The 18,559-nt window shown below is 40.9% G+C and overlaps 1 protein-coding gene across 1 annotated transcript in view; it reads right to left on the minus strand.

The window, feature by feature from the left end:
- slit3 (slit homolog 3 (Drosophila)) overlaps positions 1-18,559 on the minus strand; it is a 201,154-nt gene that overhangs the window by 64,216 nt on the left and 118,379 nt on the right. The window contains exon 6 of the mRNA XM_026358058.1: positions 16,297-16,368. Within this exon, the coding sequence (XP_026213843.1) occupies positions 16,297-16,368 (72 nt within the window). The remainder of the gene's footprint in view (positions 1-16,296; positions 16,369-18,559) is intronic.

Genomic DNA, 18,559 nt, shown 5'->3' on the forward strand with positions numbered 1-18,559 from the left:
AAACTGAAAGCATACAAAACTATTTTATGACCCTGCTTACAGCTGCATTGTTGCTACAGTTCATCAGCCCGACACTAGTAATTGGGAATATTATAGTATCTTTGATGTGATGAAACAAAGACCACGAAAAAACACACCGCTTTGATTTTATTATTTTGTTTTTAGATGTCACTGGTTTCAAATATGTGCAGGCAGTCCTGAATATGTGCTGGTGATCTTTGCTGTGTCGCTTTCAGGTGTGAACGGAGTTGTACACAAACATATAATGAGCTTATTATCACTTATTGTCACAGTAACTCGAGAGAGATTCTGTCTGGATTTTAAACAAACGTGTTCTTAAGGTGGTTGTAGGAGTTGCAGTTGGACTGTGGAAGTTCCTGATTTACTCACAGTAACATTGTGATGTGGCATACAGTTTATCCTGCTGCAGATGCTGTTGCTTTGACATCTGTTCTAACAGGAACTTCGTTCTCAGAGAGCTTTCCCACACAGGCACTGAAAAGGGACCAGCTATCGAAAGGCCTCAAAGGCTCTTTGAGTTGTGTGAAGAGCCCTCAGCATCTTCCCCAAGGCCTAATTACAGCCTGAGGAGTGGAGGCAAAGGGAAACGCACACACACTTAACTCCTTCAATCACTCATTTGTTTAACCTCTTCACACCTACCTACTAACCAGAGTGAGAGACCAACTAGCAGAGCCTCCAAAATCTGTGTCGCGCTTTCACGATCACTTAACCTCTTCACTCTTTCTATTCACTCCTTCACCACAAGAGAGACGAGGGGGGAGATGTATGTGTCTATAGGAGGCATCGAGATAAATGTGTGCTGTATGTGTGCACGTCCTATTTAGCATGTTTGTGTGTGTAGAGTGTTTTGGAGGCAGGACAGCTGTACTATGTCTCACTGAGACTTTCCGACCCTTGAAGTATTCAGTCATCAGTCAGTGTAGAATCTACATATGCAGGTGTGTGTCCTTTGCAAATGTAGATGAGGATGTGTGTGTGTGTTGTTATGAATGCATGTTGATTTGTGCGTGCAAGTGTGTATCTGTATGAATGAAAAGCTTGAGCGTCTATTAAAGTGTATGAACGTATCTGTGTGTGAGTGTCTATAGAAGATTAAGGCCAAGAAACATAGAAACAGAGAAAGAACAGGATCTGCTAAAGAATGCCCCTGTCCTTCATTCACTGAGTGTCTCTTTTGGTTGGGATATTCCAGCTTGTAATTTGAAGTGATTTTTGACCCTGTTGACTTGAACACTGAGCTCAAAAGGTCCATGAGGTCTGCAAACAGGCTTTAGTTTAAGGACCTTTAGGTGTAAGAGTTAAGGGCTTTTAGTGGCTGAATTGTCTCATATTTGAACTTTCCCACGAGGTTTAATGGCTGCTTTACTGCTTTACCCTGGCAGCCTGGTGTTAAATTGTGCGATGTGCGCAAGTGTCTTTTGTTGGTGTCTGTGTCAAGTATGTGTGTGTGCTTGTTCTCTTTTGTGTATATGTGTTGTTGCATACATATATGTGTGTATGTGACTGTGCAAGCTAGTTTAATAAATGCTCAAGTGTTTGCACAACCAAAGTCATGCAATTTACTCCTCTCATCTTAGAGAAAATTGACATTTCCAGAGTGTTGCTGTTGGAAACCACCCTGGGAAAGCTCAACTGTTTACAACGCAAACAAAAAAAAAAAAGAAGAAGAAGAAGGGGGGGTTGAGATAATTAGCAGATCAGGTATTTTCTGACCAAATCTGGAGTTGTGCTTTGTTCTAAGTTTAAAGTTATGTTAGTGAAAAAGTGAACTTATGAGGTGAAATGATGTTCTCTGAAACCATTCTGTAAGTGAAACCTTGACGGTTTTATTTTTCTGGGGAAAATGTAGTTACACAAGAGAAGGCTTCTGTATCAGAAGTTCAATTAACTCAATAATGGATGCTTGCATTATTTCTCACTGAGAGCCTTAGGTGCTGAGCGCTGCAAGCTTTTCAAATTGCCTCAAGAACAATGGGGACAAAAAAGTACACTAATGCGCCAAGCTCCTGGTGAAGAGCTTTGGCAGATTTAAACTGGAAATAAAAAAAAAAAAGGATCTCGGCGAAATTGTGAGGCTGCCCCTAAAACCACAATCTGATGATGTTGATTTGAACTAACAGGAATAAAAGATGATCATCACTGGTCAATTCCATGTGGTTTGGCATGAGGCTGTATGTGTGTGCATATGGAAGAGAGACGGAGAGAAATGCAAAGACCAACAAATATTATGTGTGTGTGTGTGTGTGTGTGAGAGAGAGCATGGTGTTTGCTTCCTGAAGAAAGAAAGAGGCACAAGCTAAAAGTATGGGAGGGGCGAAGATAGATGAAAAGAGAGATCGACGCAAAATGCGCTGATGAGACCATTACACCTTAAACGAGAACAAATTACATTGCAGATTGCCTCTCTCTGCCTGGACTCTCATTTCTTCTCCTCACATCTTCTCTCAATTGTCTTTTAGCTCTGTTTGATTTCCACCTTAAATCACTTTTCGCTCCACTCCTTCCCTCCCTCATCACCATCTCTGCACCTCTTTTCCTGTCCTGCCACCCAGTGGGATGTGATTAATTGTGCGTGGGTCAGACTGCTGGCACCAAGCTCTTCCGATATCTGACGCTGTTCCCACCTCTGCAGGGAGGAGAGGCTCTCTGCTACCCACCTCCCCCCCTTCTGTGTGAATTGTCTGCTACTCACTTTATCTGTCTGATTATTTATCTTTATTAGCACCCCTCTCTCCTGTGTCATGGTCTGGGTCCTATTTGTGTTGACGTTCCATCCCTCAAAAATGCTCTTTACTAAACTTAGATATTCAGCATTACAAGAAAAATAACTAAAGGATCTCTATGTGATAAAATATCTTCACTGATCGGGTATTAAATGCACTAAATTGGCTAAACAAGACATCTCCATCTGTTTTATCAATTATTAATATTTAGAAATATGAACTCTGTGTTTTTCCACAGCTAGAAAAACAAATGAGTGTGTGGGCATCCACAGGACTTTTTGACACACATACAAATAATTGGGCGCAGACTACCACGATTTCTTTCCAGATATGGTTTTGCTTAGAATAATATTAGTTTCAGTTCCATCATTAGGACAAAGCTCCAGTGAGCTGTGAAGTTCACAGTTCTCAGCCTTCACCTCAGAACACATTGAATACTGCCATGGCTCTGGTACATTTGGAGCTTCTTGGGTATTAGACATAATACCTGAGACACAGATACTCAAGACCTGTTGCAACAAAGATTTTGCCAACCTGTTCCGAATGAGCAGACTCACGTCCTGGGCCAGGTCTGCGTGTTCCTGAGAACTGAGTGGAACCACCAAACCCTCTAGGACACAGTAGGCTTTAGTTGGTATGAACTGGCAAACTGTACAGAATAGTTTTGGCTTGAGGATTATAAAACCAGTCACAGTAACTGTTTATAAAAAATGATTCATGTGATTAATTGTGTCTGTGGCTGTTGTTCACAAAGCAGTTCCAGTTTCTGTCACTACTCACATCTCTGTGTTTTACTCTGTCGCCATCACTCATTTCCTCTTTCTCTTCACCTTCTATCCTCCTCTCGCTCCGTCCAACTGTTTCTTTCTTCTTCATCACCTCCGTCTTTTTTACCCCTTCAACTCTTTTCTCTTTCTCTACCTGACTTCTATCTTCTCACCTCCTCCAAACCCTCCGATCCTTCCTCTATGTCTCTCCACACCACCATCAAGCGCTTCATCAGGCCGCTAAAACCACTATTGGTCACACTATCTTTCCCTTTTTCAATCCTCTCCCAACTACTTTAAATCTCCAACAAACACTGTCATTATTGTAAAGACAGTAGTTACCTTCCACACTTATCTCAGCTCCTCTCCTCGCCCATATTTTACTATTTGCCTTATATTTTCCTTCTGTTTTAAACTTTTCTGGCCCACTTTGCTGCTTCTTTAACTTGTCTTTTGTCTTTCTCGCCATTTCCCACCCTGCCTCATCCCTCGTCTATTCCCCTCTTTCTCTCTCTCTCCCTCTCTTAGGTCAGATCCTCTGTCTTTACCAAAGCGCTGTTTGTTGCCAGGGTGTGATGGCTCTGTGGAGCCCGCTGACTCAAATAGAAGCCAAAAGGCCAGCCAAACCAAAATCACTGAACAGCAGAAAGCTGCACTGCTCTGTTCTCTTCTGACCCTTCTGTACACACATACACGATACATAAACAAGAAGATGTGGTCGAGTATGCGGGGCACAAACACAGATAAATATTGACAAACACACTTAAAATAAATGGATCCACTCAAAGTGAATTCGCTGTCTCAGAAACCTCCACGATGTGCACACACATGCAGAAACGCGCACACCTACACACCAGCTTTTGTAGTACAGAACTTCGGGTTCAACAACGGTTCATTTCAGGGGCTTCGATCCAGGGCCCACGCGTCGCAGATATAAGACAGATCTGGAGGCAGGACACAACCGCAGAAATGCAATCGTTACTGGGGGCAGCCGAGGCAGGACGCACGCTGGCTGCACGGGGGATATTTTGACATGTAGGGTGCACGCACAGTTTTTCTACCCACTAATTCTTTTTTTTTTTTTTTACTTTGACGGTTGTACCTCTGCATAAACAGCTCGGTCATACTGTGAGTTCAAATTACACTTAAAGCACAACACACAGTATTTTCAGTATTTCACCACACTTAAAATACGATAAGGGGAACTAGGAGTCTCTGTCTTTTGTATTTCTTCACAACAGTCAAAGACAATAGACAATAGATAGGAACACTTAGCAGCATATATATCATTCATCGCCTTGTTTGTCGGTTTCTTCTCGTGTTTCTCTTCTCTTTAATGCATCAGTCAGCAGCTGCTGACTGACTGCTGGGGAAACACAGTCTCCCCACGAGTGGCTTTTGGGTTTTACATTGATTTGGAATGTATGAGAGGTTTGTTTATGCTGAATCAGGAACTCTGACAATGTGTTTTCCTATGCATGCTTTGGTCTTAAACCAACCTTGTATTGTACTTTGTCATTAGTTAAGAAGCGTTTCCCTTCACAACAATGGTTCTCACACTTCTTTGGAGGAAGTATTTTTGATTTTCCTGATTTTAATAAGTAAGGCTGGAACATTTTTATCCCTCCTCCTTTTAATCAACTGTTCTTTATGAAACGTCACCTGCTGTAGGCTGGAATTCTCTGTACTCTAATATCTCAGTGATTATCACCCCCTTGACCTTATTGCACAGAAAAGTTTAGACAAATCTTTTAGCGTCTAACTTCCCTCGTTATTTCTGTACAGTACAGTGCTGCTCTGATGACACATAACCGTGGTATTGAAGTGATCTAATCTTTTTTGCTATTCTACAGTAGCTGAATGTTGTGTTGTATTTAGCTGATTTCTGTCAGCAGACAGTATATGGACATTTTAGAGCCACTGTTAATGATCACATCTCAGGGAAATACATTTTTGTCACGATCAGGTGGCACTAATCAGTTTGAAATAAGCAATTTTGACACGTTTGTGCAGTGATGCACAAACTTTTATGCATGAAGCGCAGAAGGTTATTTCACTTCACATTCTCACCACTCTGCTCAATTTATTATTAATGTATCACGTTTCATTTGAGACATGGCAAACACGTTGAACTCCCTGAACTTGGTAGATTATGACTTTGACCATATTATATGTACGTTTATATATATAATACAGGGTTTGTGTAATGAGGAATCATATTAAAAGGCAAATGTAATAAGAATGTTTTTTGGTTTTATCTAATGAGAAAGATTGCATCTGTTTGAAGCATCGCTATGGTTTGTTCTCTTATACATTTTAAATGATATTTCTGCATTTCTCAGCATTAAAGATTATAATTAAAAAGATATAAAAGTGATAAATGTTTTACACTGTACCTGGAACAGCAATTTTATGCCTAAATTGTTGAACTTAATACAATTATTTCTATTATTTATTTTTGTTAATCACTGTGAAAAAAACCTGATTTAATCTCGATGTGGCATTAAAATGTGAGATTTGCTCTGCTAGGCTGCATTGTGGTCATGTAGCGTGCACAGCTGACCAAGTGTAAGAAATGCTTTGTGGCAGAAAAAGTAGCCTACTTTTGGCATTCATGAGATGATTTCCTTATAACAGTGGAGTTATCATTAAAGAGTAATGCTAACACTCATTCTCATTCCACCACCTCTTTTTTAAAGTGTATTCGCAAACTCTCATCTGGGAAAAAAAAAAGTTTGAGGAGGTGGAAATGTGTAGTCAACAGCTCACTGGGTGAAAATGCAATTCAGTGCCTCCAGCTTACAAGCTTGAAACACGTCACTGTATTTTTCTTGCTCTTCCCTAGATGTAATAGAAAAAAACATCCCTAAAAAAGTTATTCTGGTCTCACTGCTTGGTTAAATTGAACTAAACCGTAACAACAAATTGGTAATGTCTCTGACCAGTCGTTGTTTAACAAGATTTACGTTCTTTAATATGCACAAAAACATATGTTGTAATCACACTAAAAACAGAACACAAAGGAAAAGATGGAGGGTGGTGATGCTAATAAATTCAACTCAACAGTAATAAGCAGAGAATACAGCAAGAGGAGGATAATGAGGGTATGCAGAAGAGATCAGAGCAAAGAGGAGGAGAGAAAGGAGGACGGAGGAAAGAGGAGAAAGGAAAAATGTTTCAGGTGCAAACTGATAAAGAGCTGGAAAAACAGAGGAAGACACATTAAATGAAGAAATGTTTGAGTGTGTCTGTGTTACCAGCAGACTCAAAGTCACCTTGTGGACCTACTCTGTCCGTCTCCCCTTATGAATTATGACAGTGGTTTTTTGGCCAACACCTCTTGCCACACACACACACACACACACGCCTCCCTCCTCTCTGTGTCTCTTGTTCTTTTCCTCGCTCTCTCCTCTCTCAGTAGTGCGCTCTTACCCAGAGAGCTGTGCTTCATGGAGAAAAGCAATCATAAAATATGCAGCTGTTCCACTGCTCCTTAGAGTGCTCGACAGACCCCTGGACTCTTTCCTGTGTGTGCATGTGTGCAAGGCCATGTCGTGAGTCCTCTCTTTTCTCTCGCACGTTTCTAACCAGCTTGCTTGTTCCCCTCTTCACCTCGTCTCTTTTTGGCACACCCCGTGTTTCTGACTGTCCGGGTCGCAGTTTCAGTTTCTGAAAAACTGAATTAATTTCAGTTCAGTGGACATCACTGTCATGACATCTGCACTTTTACTCATTCATTCTTGCCATCTTTAAAGTTCAAGCCCTCCTCATGCCATCTTGTGATTCTTTTTCTGTGGTATCAGCAGAAAGGTAGGCTGTCTTAAAGGATGAAATCAAACGGGGATACATCAGACAGCCTCCCATCTCTTAAACATGGCCTTTCTCTGTACATGTGTAAGACGCTATTAGCAAAGGGTTCCCTTTTATCCAAGTCTTTTATCTGTAGTGCATTTGCTTTTTAATGCTTCTGAGTGTAGTTACAAATCTGTAGAATATGTCTCTGATTTCTGTTTCTGTGTAAGTGCACAGACTTCTATTTAGATAAAATAATAACAATACCATGTAGCATAGTGTATTTTCACTGCACTTTAATCATCCTTGATACCATTAAAGAAGGTGTAAAAGACATAGTAGCAATATGCCAAAACAATCACTGATCACAATGAGTAACTTCCATTAAGCTCAGGAAAGATGAGCTGGTGGCTAAAGAAAACATCGATAGGTGCTGAATGCTGATGGACACATATGGTATTGACTGTTTCAGGCGCTGAACAGTTAGAGATTATCTGATTTCTGATGTTATTGGCTGTAGGCAAACAGAGGTAACAAGTGGCTTCAGCAATCCATAATGGTAATGGACAAACACCATCATAAGGTCACATCTCATACGTCCATGAAGTTATATTATTATTGTGTTATTCTTATTTAAAAAAAAAAAAAATTGCACTTTGAAGAGGAGCAACATTTGAGAAGGTTCAACGGTGCAACAGGGTGCAGTGAACGTGCAGTAAAAATGTGGTGCATGAAGTATATTCCCATCACCTTGAGAAATAAACTGCTTTCACATATGAAGATAAACGATTCACTGGAAACTCACCCTCTTTACAGTTTCTGACTAAGATAGAGACCCTTTTGAAAAATGAAACTGATTAATTCTATTTATAACTGAAAATGATCAAGTACTTATCATCCATTTTCATTAATCTTAATTGCCAGGAGAGAAAAAACTTGAGTCGAAGGATCAGTGAACGAAAACCACATCTAATTCAACTGGTTGAAAACTGGCCTGTGAATAATTATTAATTAATCAGCCTCATATTAGCCTGACATCGTTGCTCTCCGCTACTCATGGAGGTCTTAGAGGCATACGCACACGTGCACATATCGCCCACACATAGATACAACCACAGCTTGTGCATCATACGTGTGTGTGCGCATGCGTGGCTGCAGACGTGTGTGCCTCCCTGCCAGAACCATTTGTGAATTTATGATTGTGTATGCATGCATTTATTAAAACACTTCTGCATATTTTTCCTCCCGGTGTGAGTCTCATTCTCTGTGTATATGGGTGCCCTTTCCCCAGCTCATTGGGATGCAAGACGTGAGCCCGTCGAGTGAGAGCTGTCCAGCCTAGCTTTGGAGTCATTAGCGTGCTCGTTAGTCCAGTTATGTTAAATCTAAATTACCATTCATCATCACACAGGGACCCATCATTTATTCTGATGTGGCCTGGCAGACACATGCACTAACTGGATTAACTCATTCAAAGAGAGGCAGACACCCTTGGTAAAGCACAGTGGAATTCCAAATCAGACATTAGCTATTCGATAAGTGTTTTAAAATAGATTATATATTATTGATTGAGACATTGCCGGGCATTAACAATGATTGCCTTGCACTTGTAAATGCAATCAATCTACAAACTGTGTTCTTCTATAGACAAATACAACTGAACAGAGAATAATAAAACTAGAGGATAAACTGGGCTCTAGGCGATATAACTGGAAGGTAAAGGTTAATGAAATTAGCTTACGTGTTGGTGGCTCAAGCCACAAAGGAATGCTGACTATTCTACTATAGTTAATGAAGTTTTCATATTTTGGAGATAAAGTACGTTTTTCCTGTGATTCTCAATTTCTTATTGACACAAATGAACACAATAATATATGGAAAGACTACAGAGTACAACAAACGAAGGCTGGCCTGCATTCAGCACCGGCACTCAGCATTAAATTAGCTCTCACTGAGTAAAAAAAGAAAAAAGACACACACACACACACTGACACACATAGTCATTAGTCGCTGCAGGAGGAATGCCTACCATCTGCGCTGACGTGATTGCAAAGACGAGGAATTCGCCGGAATCAAACCGACAAAGTGGATCGAGCGGCTCCACTGCCAAATATAAAGACTGTGTTTATCACATAATTACATTTCCACTTCTGCTGTGTTTATTGGCCTTACAAGTTTGAGCACATACAGCTTTGACAATCAAAGGTTTTTTTAAAAAAAAAGGTTAGAATTCAAGTATCAGGACGAAAGCAAGACGGTGGGGCGGCTCAGTTTAACATTCATGGTACTTTTCTCAGTTATGCATTAAAAGAAAAGTCATGTTCCAGTTTCCTGTGATGTGTTTGTTGCAGCTTTGACCATTAAAACGTGACTTTTTTAGCCTTTATCAAACTGAGCTCATTTCTCAGGAAGTCTTCCAATAAATTCCCCTAATGTTTATTAGCTGTACTCTTTTCAGGACACACAGCTGTAGGCAGATTGTGACCTTTCTAATAGATACAGAGGCCAAAAACCGCCTGAATTGATCATTTTCAATAATGAGCACATTAAATTCACTTCCAAATTCCAAACTCCAAACTCTAAAAACAAAACCAAAAAAAAATCTGTTGCCTTTGAAAGATTGGACTGAGATGAAAAGGACTGTCAAGTAATTAGGATTCATCTTTTTCTCCACTGTTAACACTTGACGTTTGTGAAGCACGTCATTAGGGAAATCACTTGTTAAGACTTATTGTGCTGCTCTAATTGATTCTGATAGGTGTTTAATGACAAATATGAAAGGCCACCCTGGCTTACAATCTGTTTGTGGTTTTAAGTAGAAGAATAATGAGTCAAGTGTGGGTCTATCACTGTGTTTGGAGATGACTGAGAAAGCATCCCATCACTACATAGACGTGGACACCTTTGACATGCAGCTGCTTCCATATAACTTAATCAGTGCTGCTAATTTCTGGCAGGGTATCACAGAACACAGACAGAGGAGCTGTCAGCTTTAATACTGTTTCCGTTCTGTTTTAACCATACTCCGTGCTTGCTTTTTATAAAGACAACGTGACTATGATCTTTCCCTAACTTCAACTAGATGCTTTGGTTGTCAAATTCAAACCATATCCTAACACCAGTCCAGTGTTTCCTTTTCTAACTGAATTACACAGGAGTAAATGCCAAATGTACTACAGCATTTGTCTGTCTATAAATCAATATGGTGCATCCACTTCACTGGCATGTGTCTCAAAAGTAGCATCTGTTTATATGAACTGTGTGGTAGAAAGAATTTGGCCTGCTGTAAAATGTGTCCCTGCTGTGCATGGTGCACCATCTGACCATGAAGCAAACACTTGTTTCTGTTTTAAAGAAGCTTCTCATTGAGTGTTTGTTTTCATGGCTCTCAGCAAAATGGAAATGTTCTTTTTCTATCAAGATGTTGGCCGTCACGAGAACAGGTAGTGAAGAAACCCATTATTTTGACCACAAAGGGTAACGCCTGGCAGGCTATATATTGTATATATTAGTCTACGAGCCCTTGTGAGCAAGCCAAACTGTTAATTTCAGAAAATGAATGGCAGCTTCTCAGCCAAAAGACTCTCTCCACTAATCCGTTAAAAGCTTACCTTAAATTACCTGCCATACCTTACCATGCTAATTTTTCTTTTTTTAATTTTCACAATGACAGCAGAGTTTATCTTTGTTACAGGCCGGTAGAAAATGACTGGACGGATATTAATAAGGGAGATGAGATGACTTGCAGCAGGGGTCAGGTTGGACTTCAACCCAACCGATGACAACTATCAATTTAAAAAAAGGTTCTATACAGACTAATAGTGATTAAAGAAATCATATACTCATTAAATCCAAAGTAAAACACAACATACCTTCAGCTGCAAATAAAATAAATTGTATTTTTTGGCCTATGCTTGCACATAATCCCGTGCTGATAAAACATAAAGACCCAGAAATTCAGCAGAGCAGCAACCCAATTGGGGTCTCCATCCTTGATTTGAAAAATGCAGTTCTGAGTGTATCTGACAGCCTTGGTGGTCTGGAAACAACAAAGGGCCAAATTGAGTCAGTCAGTCAGACATTTGTTCCATCAATAATTAATGCCTCTCTGCTTTCCTCCCTCTGATCCTTTCAATCTATTTTATATCACTGTCCTTTTTTTAACCACTAACTTCTTCTTGCTTTTTCGTCCTCTACGTTTTGCTTTCTGATGTCTTTTCCACTTTTGGATCCTAAATCTCTTTCTTGTTGATTCATTTCATATCTGCAACAAATGGACAGGTTTTGTCCTCCTTTGTCTACTATTATTTCTATTTGTCTATCCATTTTATATATCTGTCTACCGCTGTGTTCTTTCCCCAATCACCTTCCTACATTTAGCTTTTCTGTTCTGTCTGGTATCTTTGGATCTTCTGGGCCCATATCTCTGGATTTCCTCTTTCCTTTTCTATCTCTTCTTCTGTATCACCTGCTTTCACCCTCCCTCCTCCTCCTCAGGTCCAACAGCAAATAAATAAATGATGTCCAGGAAACTGGCTGCTTTTACAACACCAACACTACAGTCTTCCCTTCTCCCCCAATCTCTCTTGACTCTTTCTTCTTCTGGCAAAAAAGAAAGGAAAGGATAGTAACCGCAGTCCTTTTGGGTCTAAATAAATCATAGCTCAGCACTGCCTTGCTTTTACAACACCGATCCTCCACTTTCATCCTGGCAGCCATGAAAGAGAGAGCAGAGAGAAGAGGTATCGAGAGAGAAAGAGACTATCTAAGGACATGCGAGTAAAGGGAGCGGATATCAAAGGAAGTGTTGAATGTAAAAGTGTCTTTAGTCATATCCGTCTTTCTTGCTAAACCTCTTCTGTCAAACTGAGACACAAAGATTAACAGTAATTCAGTTTCACCCTGAACTTGGAACCCGCTCATGTCGTCAAAAACAGAAATTAGATCTTGATAAAGCACTTTTTCATCAATGATCAAGACCATAGTGTTCAACAGTGATTGACATGTTTATATTGCATATATTGCATTTTATAAGAAGACAGTAAACGTCTCCAAAGAGCTGCAGAACATTATAACAGGCTTTTCTTCGTGAGTAATTATTATTATTATAAGTCCAAATTAGTGATTGCTTAAAAATCGGTTTGTGCAACAAAGAAAAATCATTATAGCTTTTAGCTGCATTGGTACATACAGAAGCTTTTTCATTTTGTGATGTGTCAGATATTTTAATAATTGAATACTTTCAAATATCTCATAATTTTAACATGTTGTCTAATTAAATAATAACAAAAAACACCCTGTCATTTTCCAGAGAACAATTACAAGAAGATTAATACAACTTACAAACAAAAATCCATTTAGCATTTTAAAAATGAGTCCGACGCCCCAATATTCAGCTTTGACTCGTCAACGCTGCTGCTGTGAAACATATTAAGCAGCTCAGATAAAGCCTAGTCTACCAAGAAACAGCGGCTAATTAAAAATGACTAGATTAATTAATGTGCAGATTCGTTAGTGGCACACACACAGCGCCGTGCTTCTTTCAATTAGCATGACGCGTGCACACACACACACACACACACACACATTCCACATGTATTCATTTGCTTGCCAGCCCACATGCGGTTTTTCACACAAGACTCTTGTTGCAATTTTTAAACTAATGTCAAACTGTAAAGTAAAAAGACACATTAACACATACTCACAGACATGTATGTAATGGAGAGATGATGGTGGTGAAAATATGTGACTAGATTATTACTATAACAGTAAGAAACATATTGCACGCTGACACGCTATTCAAGGAGAGTGACAGGATTTTTATATTTGTGAGAATCTGTACTACACAATACCTCTCCCTAGGGTTTTCCGGTACGTCCTGGGGGATCCCGAGAAATTCTCAGGCCAGATGAGATATATAATCTCCCCAATGTAGGACCCCCTACCAGTTGGATACGCCTCTAATGGGAGACGCCCAGGGGCCATCTGATCAGATTCCCAAACCACCTTAACTGGCTGTGAAGCTACGTTCCAATCTCCATATATTTCTTTTAAGGCCCCGTACTAACAATTATTTTCCTTATAACTGTCTTCAAAAGCTCTGAGAATACCAATGATTACCTTGAAAGGTGACATCTTCAAATTGATTCTATCTCTTTGACCACCAGTCAAAAATAATGGTATGGAACAGAAGAAAAGCAGTAAATCCCTGGGATAGAGCCAACCAATTAGATCTAATCAGATTTTCTGCTTGATAAGACACCCGAGTATTGATTGACTAACGGATTAATCAACTAATTATCTGAATTCTACCCTAAACCGTGAAACCAATTCTTAACCCCCCAACAACCTTTTGAAGAAAGAAGCCTAAGACACAAGCCAGTCCGCTTTTACATACACCGGTTTGTGTGCCCAGGTGTGCACACGTACCAATATGCACCCATACCTGACGGTGCAGTCATATGACCTCCAATCACTTTTACATCTATCATCCCATTTTGTACTGCAGTCACGAAATGAACCCCTAGAACTGAACAGATGGGGCTGTGTGTGTGTGTGTGTGTGTGTGTGTGTGTGTTTGTGTGCATGGATATGTGTGGCTACGCATACATCTGTGTGTGAGTGTGTGTAAGATGCTCAAAATGAAGATCAGTTCAGTGGCAGGATTGCTTACTGTCATTCATGCCCTTTGCACATGTGCACACACACACACACACACACACACACACACACACACACCTGCCTTTATTAAAATGTCACATTCAGTGAATATACTGTGTGCTGTCATGCTGTCTGCTGTGAATGCGAATGGCTGCGTATTTACAGTGAATTGTAAATCCTATTGAGCACTCAGCTGTCAGAGTCTTATGAATTGCTAATATGTTGTATCTCACACTGCCGATCCCCCTCTATCTGCCCCCATCACTTCCATTGTGCGCAGAGCAAAAAGTGAACCTGGGGAATCAAAAAAAAAAAAAAGCTAACTTTGCTGAAAAGGAACTACAAAGTAGAAAGGGAAACACAAGGTTGAATGAAAGATGGCAAAATAAAAATTTGCTACCTCGAGCAAAAATCTCGCTGATTTTAAATATTTTCCACACAATAATATCCGATTTCTTGATGTTGCATTTGTACTGGATGTGGTTCACAGTTTAAGCTGCAACTTATCGAACCCATTTCCACTGTATCCTTTGCTGTCTTTAATCATTCATGTGAACACATTAGGTAGCACCAGCCTGCAACGAGAACAATCACCTACAGCAGGATGCTCCTAAAGATGTGTCTGATACTGCTGGGAATCTCAATGAGCTTCTATATTAAACATATCTGAATTCTACTTTATGTTTATAAATAGTGAAAGCTTATTATGCACAGTCATTGTATTTATTGTACAAGAGAATTGTACAATGATTATGAGAGGAGTCATCAAGGTTTATAATGGCGTGGGTTATTTTTCACTTACTGTTAAAATGTACATGTACTCAATAGATTTAGACATTAACAAAATGTATGCATTTTACATGCATATATCTGGTTATAACAAGTGTTTTGCAAAACATAATGGGAGACCTCTTCCATAACAGCCTATCAGAAATCTTCATTTCAATGGATCAACTCAACCATGTGCACCTGCAACAATCCACCAGCATTTATCCCCAGCCGAAGACACACAGACTGGAAGTTGAGATGTTGAGTGATGTCAACCTTCTCCCCTTCTTCTGCTCAATCTTACCTCTCCTCAGCTGCCATCTCTTCTTATCTCGTATAGTGTGCTCTGTCTTCCTTCACCCTTATGCTTCTCTTCTCTTCTTTCTTTCTATCTCTGCATTGTTTGCTATACAGTTTTAGTCTCTAATAAACATATTCAGCAACAATACTACTGACCTTTTCACCTGCCAACACTAAAATGCAGAATATGAACGCATTGCCAACAACCCCGCAGACAAATGAACCGATGCTTGTGCCAACCAAATAATGCATTTTTGTTTTCTAATATCCTCCCAGTCCTGGAACCATAACCTTCAAACACTGTATTTCAACAGAAAAGTTAGAAAATATATTCAAGTAAAGCTCAGCTGTTGCATAGTCGAGAAGAAGATGCACAAGACACAACGACACACAGACTCTGCTTCTGTCAGAACAAATGCATGCTATAGACACACATACACACACCTATTGATTCAAAATGATGCACACACACACAAACGTAGGGGGAAAGTAGACATCTTTTCCACACACAACTTAGCAGTCACCAGTTACACCTCTGAGCATAGTGACAAATGAGCAGCTCTAAAAATGTGGACAGTTCAAACACACAAAAACTTGCACACACCCCCTCACACACACACAGTTGGAAGCGAACACGAAAGAACATCCATGTGCTCTCATATGCACTAACACACACGATGCAGGGAAAACGCAAACCACAGCAGGTGGCAGATTCACTTTTTCCTCACTCTGTGTGCGTCTCTCAGTGCATTGTAAGTCAAGGACACATTTGCCGGTGAATGAACAGGTACGCCACATTAAATCCTTGCAAGCAATACACATTTTGTCCTGGACCTCAGCGCACACACACACACACACACACACAGACACACACACACTCATTACAGTCAAATCAACATTTTTCAATAGAAGCATCTTTGAGTTAAAGTTTTTTTTCATGCTCAAGCTGCACCACAAACATGTGCACATAGACTGATAAGAAAAATGAGATAGAAAAGTAAATGAAGGGGAAAGAATGAGGAGAGAGGAGGCGAGGGAAAGATGAGAGTCTTTACATGAATGGAAAAAAGAAGATGTGGGAACACAATAAAACCTAAAACAAAGCTGATAGCGAAAGAAAGAAAGAAAGAAAGCGCAGGACGGTCCCCTGCTTCACAGACAACCCATGAAAAGGGGGAGAGAGGAGAACAGGGGATTGATGAGATGAGGAGGAGAGAGATGGAGCAGCCACAGTGAGAGTACCGGGGTTTTTCTCTACTTACAGAATCTCCAGATCGCGCAGCGCTCGGAAAGCTCCATCTTCGATGCAGCTGATATGGTTGCTGTCCAGTTGCCTGCATCATGCACACACACGCAGACAAATGTACACACACACACACACACAGATGAGAGAGAGAGAGATGGGAGAGAGTCAGGCGCAAGTCTGCAAGGTCTGCTCAGCTGGGGGAGGGACTAACAAAAAGCGAGTTGTGTGAATGAGTATGTGTGCCTGTCGGGGTGTGTGTGAGGTGATACCCCAGTGGTGGGATTCAGGTAGCAGGTGGGAGACACTGGCGTAAACTCTCTCACACACCCTCACATGTGCACACACACACATAAACACACACTCTAGGGATACCCAGTCCAGACGGCAGCATGCGAGCTAAGGTTAAGTCTCTCACCTCAGCGTTGATATGGCCAACCCCGAGGAGAGGAGGAGAGGAAAAGGAGAGCGCAAGAGAAGAGACCGGTGCGCTGAAGTGGCCTGTCTGGCGTCAGCCTATCACCTCCCTCCCCTGCCACACGCCCAGCGCACACTGGCCACCAGGAAAGAGAGGGACGAGAGAGGTAGACGCAGTGAAGAAGAGAGCGAGCGAGCCGTAGCTACTAAAGCCCACCCTGCTTGTCTGTTCTGTAAATATTAATTGCATTTTCTCCTCTCCCACCCCTCCTCTCCCATCCTCCTCCTCCTCTTCCTCATGTCCTCTTTTATTCTTTTTTCCTCTCTCTGTAGTGAAAGAGGGAGTAATTTCATTACATTAGGCCAGCCAATCCATTAAGGGCCTTTTACCGGCTCTGTCAGTGAAACAATTTCATTAAAAGGAAAGCCTCCGTAAATCAACCTACAGTCACGACTCTGCCTCTCTTTCCCGTTCTCCTTGCTTCCCCTCTCTTTCTCTACCTCCCAACTCTTCTCTCTCCCTCTCTTCACCTCCCCCTCCTCCCTGGCTCGCCTGTTGCCTTGTTCACTGGACTCCCAGATGGACCCTGTACCCCCCTCCGTCATCAATCCTATGCTTTTACTTTAATTTGCTCAGCTCTAGGTATTCAACCCCCCTTCCCATCACCATCCATCCCTCCATCCATGAACCCAACAACCCCAAAACCTCCACTCCCTCCTTCTTAACCATTCATCCCTCTTTCTCTCCTCCCCCTCTTTTCATCTTCTACAGAGGAGCGAATGGATGGGTTGCAGATAGAGAGATACAAAAGGAAGATATGTAGAAATAAGTTCTGTTAGTTTTGTTTGTGTTTTTTTTTTCTTGTTGCTTCTTTAACTCAACAAGGAAGAACAAAATGCATCAAGCCTTTTACACACACTCAGGTGGACATCCATAGAAAGTTGAACGTGCACATTTTACAAGTCCATCCTTATGGACACTCATGGAGAGAATGGTTAGTTACCATCTGCTCTCCAGACACTAGAAGATAAAAGCACATCACTCCACCTTAACCTTCTTCTTCTTGTCCCTTTTTCCATCTCATCTTTCCTCCAACAGATCCCTCCATCTCTAATCCTGTTTTTCTTTGATTTCTATACTCTCCGTTTCTTTTTTCTCCCTCGTTTTCAAGCATCTATCTTCTGCATTTTTCATGTTTTTTCCCTCTCTCCATTCATAATCCATTTTTCTCCTCCCTCCAGTGCCCTCTCATCTCCTCCGCCTGATTCCCCTTCACCTCTTCCCTTCACACACCCCATCTATCCATTGCTAATCCATTTCTTCTTCCCATTTTCTTTTATCAATGTTTATAATCCCCCTTTCTTCTTCTCCACATAGCCCTATTTGACTACGTGGTGTTTGCTAGACACACTGCGGCACCTGTTATATCAGTCATGTGAGCGTTTAACCCCAAAGAAGGTAGTTCCCAAAGCAGAAGCAGGTCTTCTCTGTGGGGCAACAGCAATGACATTAGGGCTTCAGGAGCAACATATTCTTTACTTTGTTTTTAAATGTTTTTGTGAAAGAAAACATGAAACTTAACACACAAAACATGACAAAAGCAACCAACCATTGCACACTGAATGCATGGGGTGGTTCATGGAAAGCAGTTTTCACAGAAAAGCAAAGCACATTTTTCATGTGTTTCTACCTGATATTGACCAGGTGCTGGTGGTTAATGGTTGGCATGAATTCAGGTTGGACTCAAGACAGTAAATATCAAACAACCCTCTGCCCACAGGCCAGGTTTGGCTTGCAACATAATTGTTTTCGGTCCTCCAAAGGCTTAAACAGACTGAAGAGATGTTTTGATTTGCTTTGATGT

This window comes from Anabas testudineus, chromosome 10 (genome assembly GCF_900324465.2).
Source record: "Anabas testudineus chromosome 10, fAnaTes1.2, whole genome shotgun sequence".
Lineage (NCBI taxonomy): Eukaryota > Metazoa > Chordata > Actinopteri > Anabantiformes > Anabantidae > Anabas > Anabas testudineus.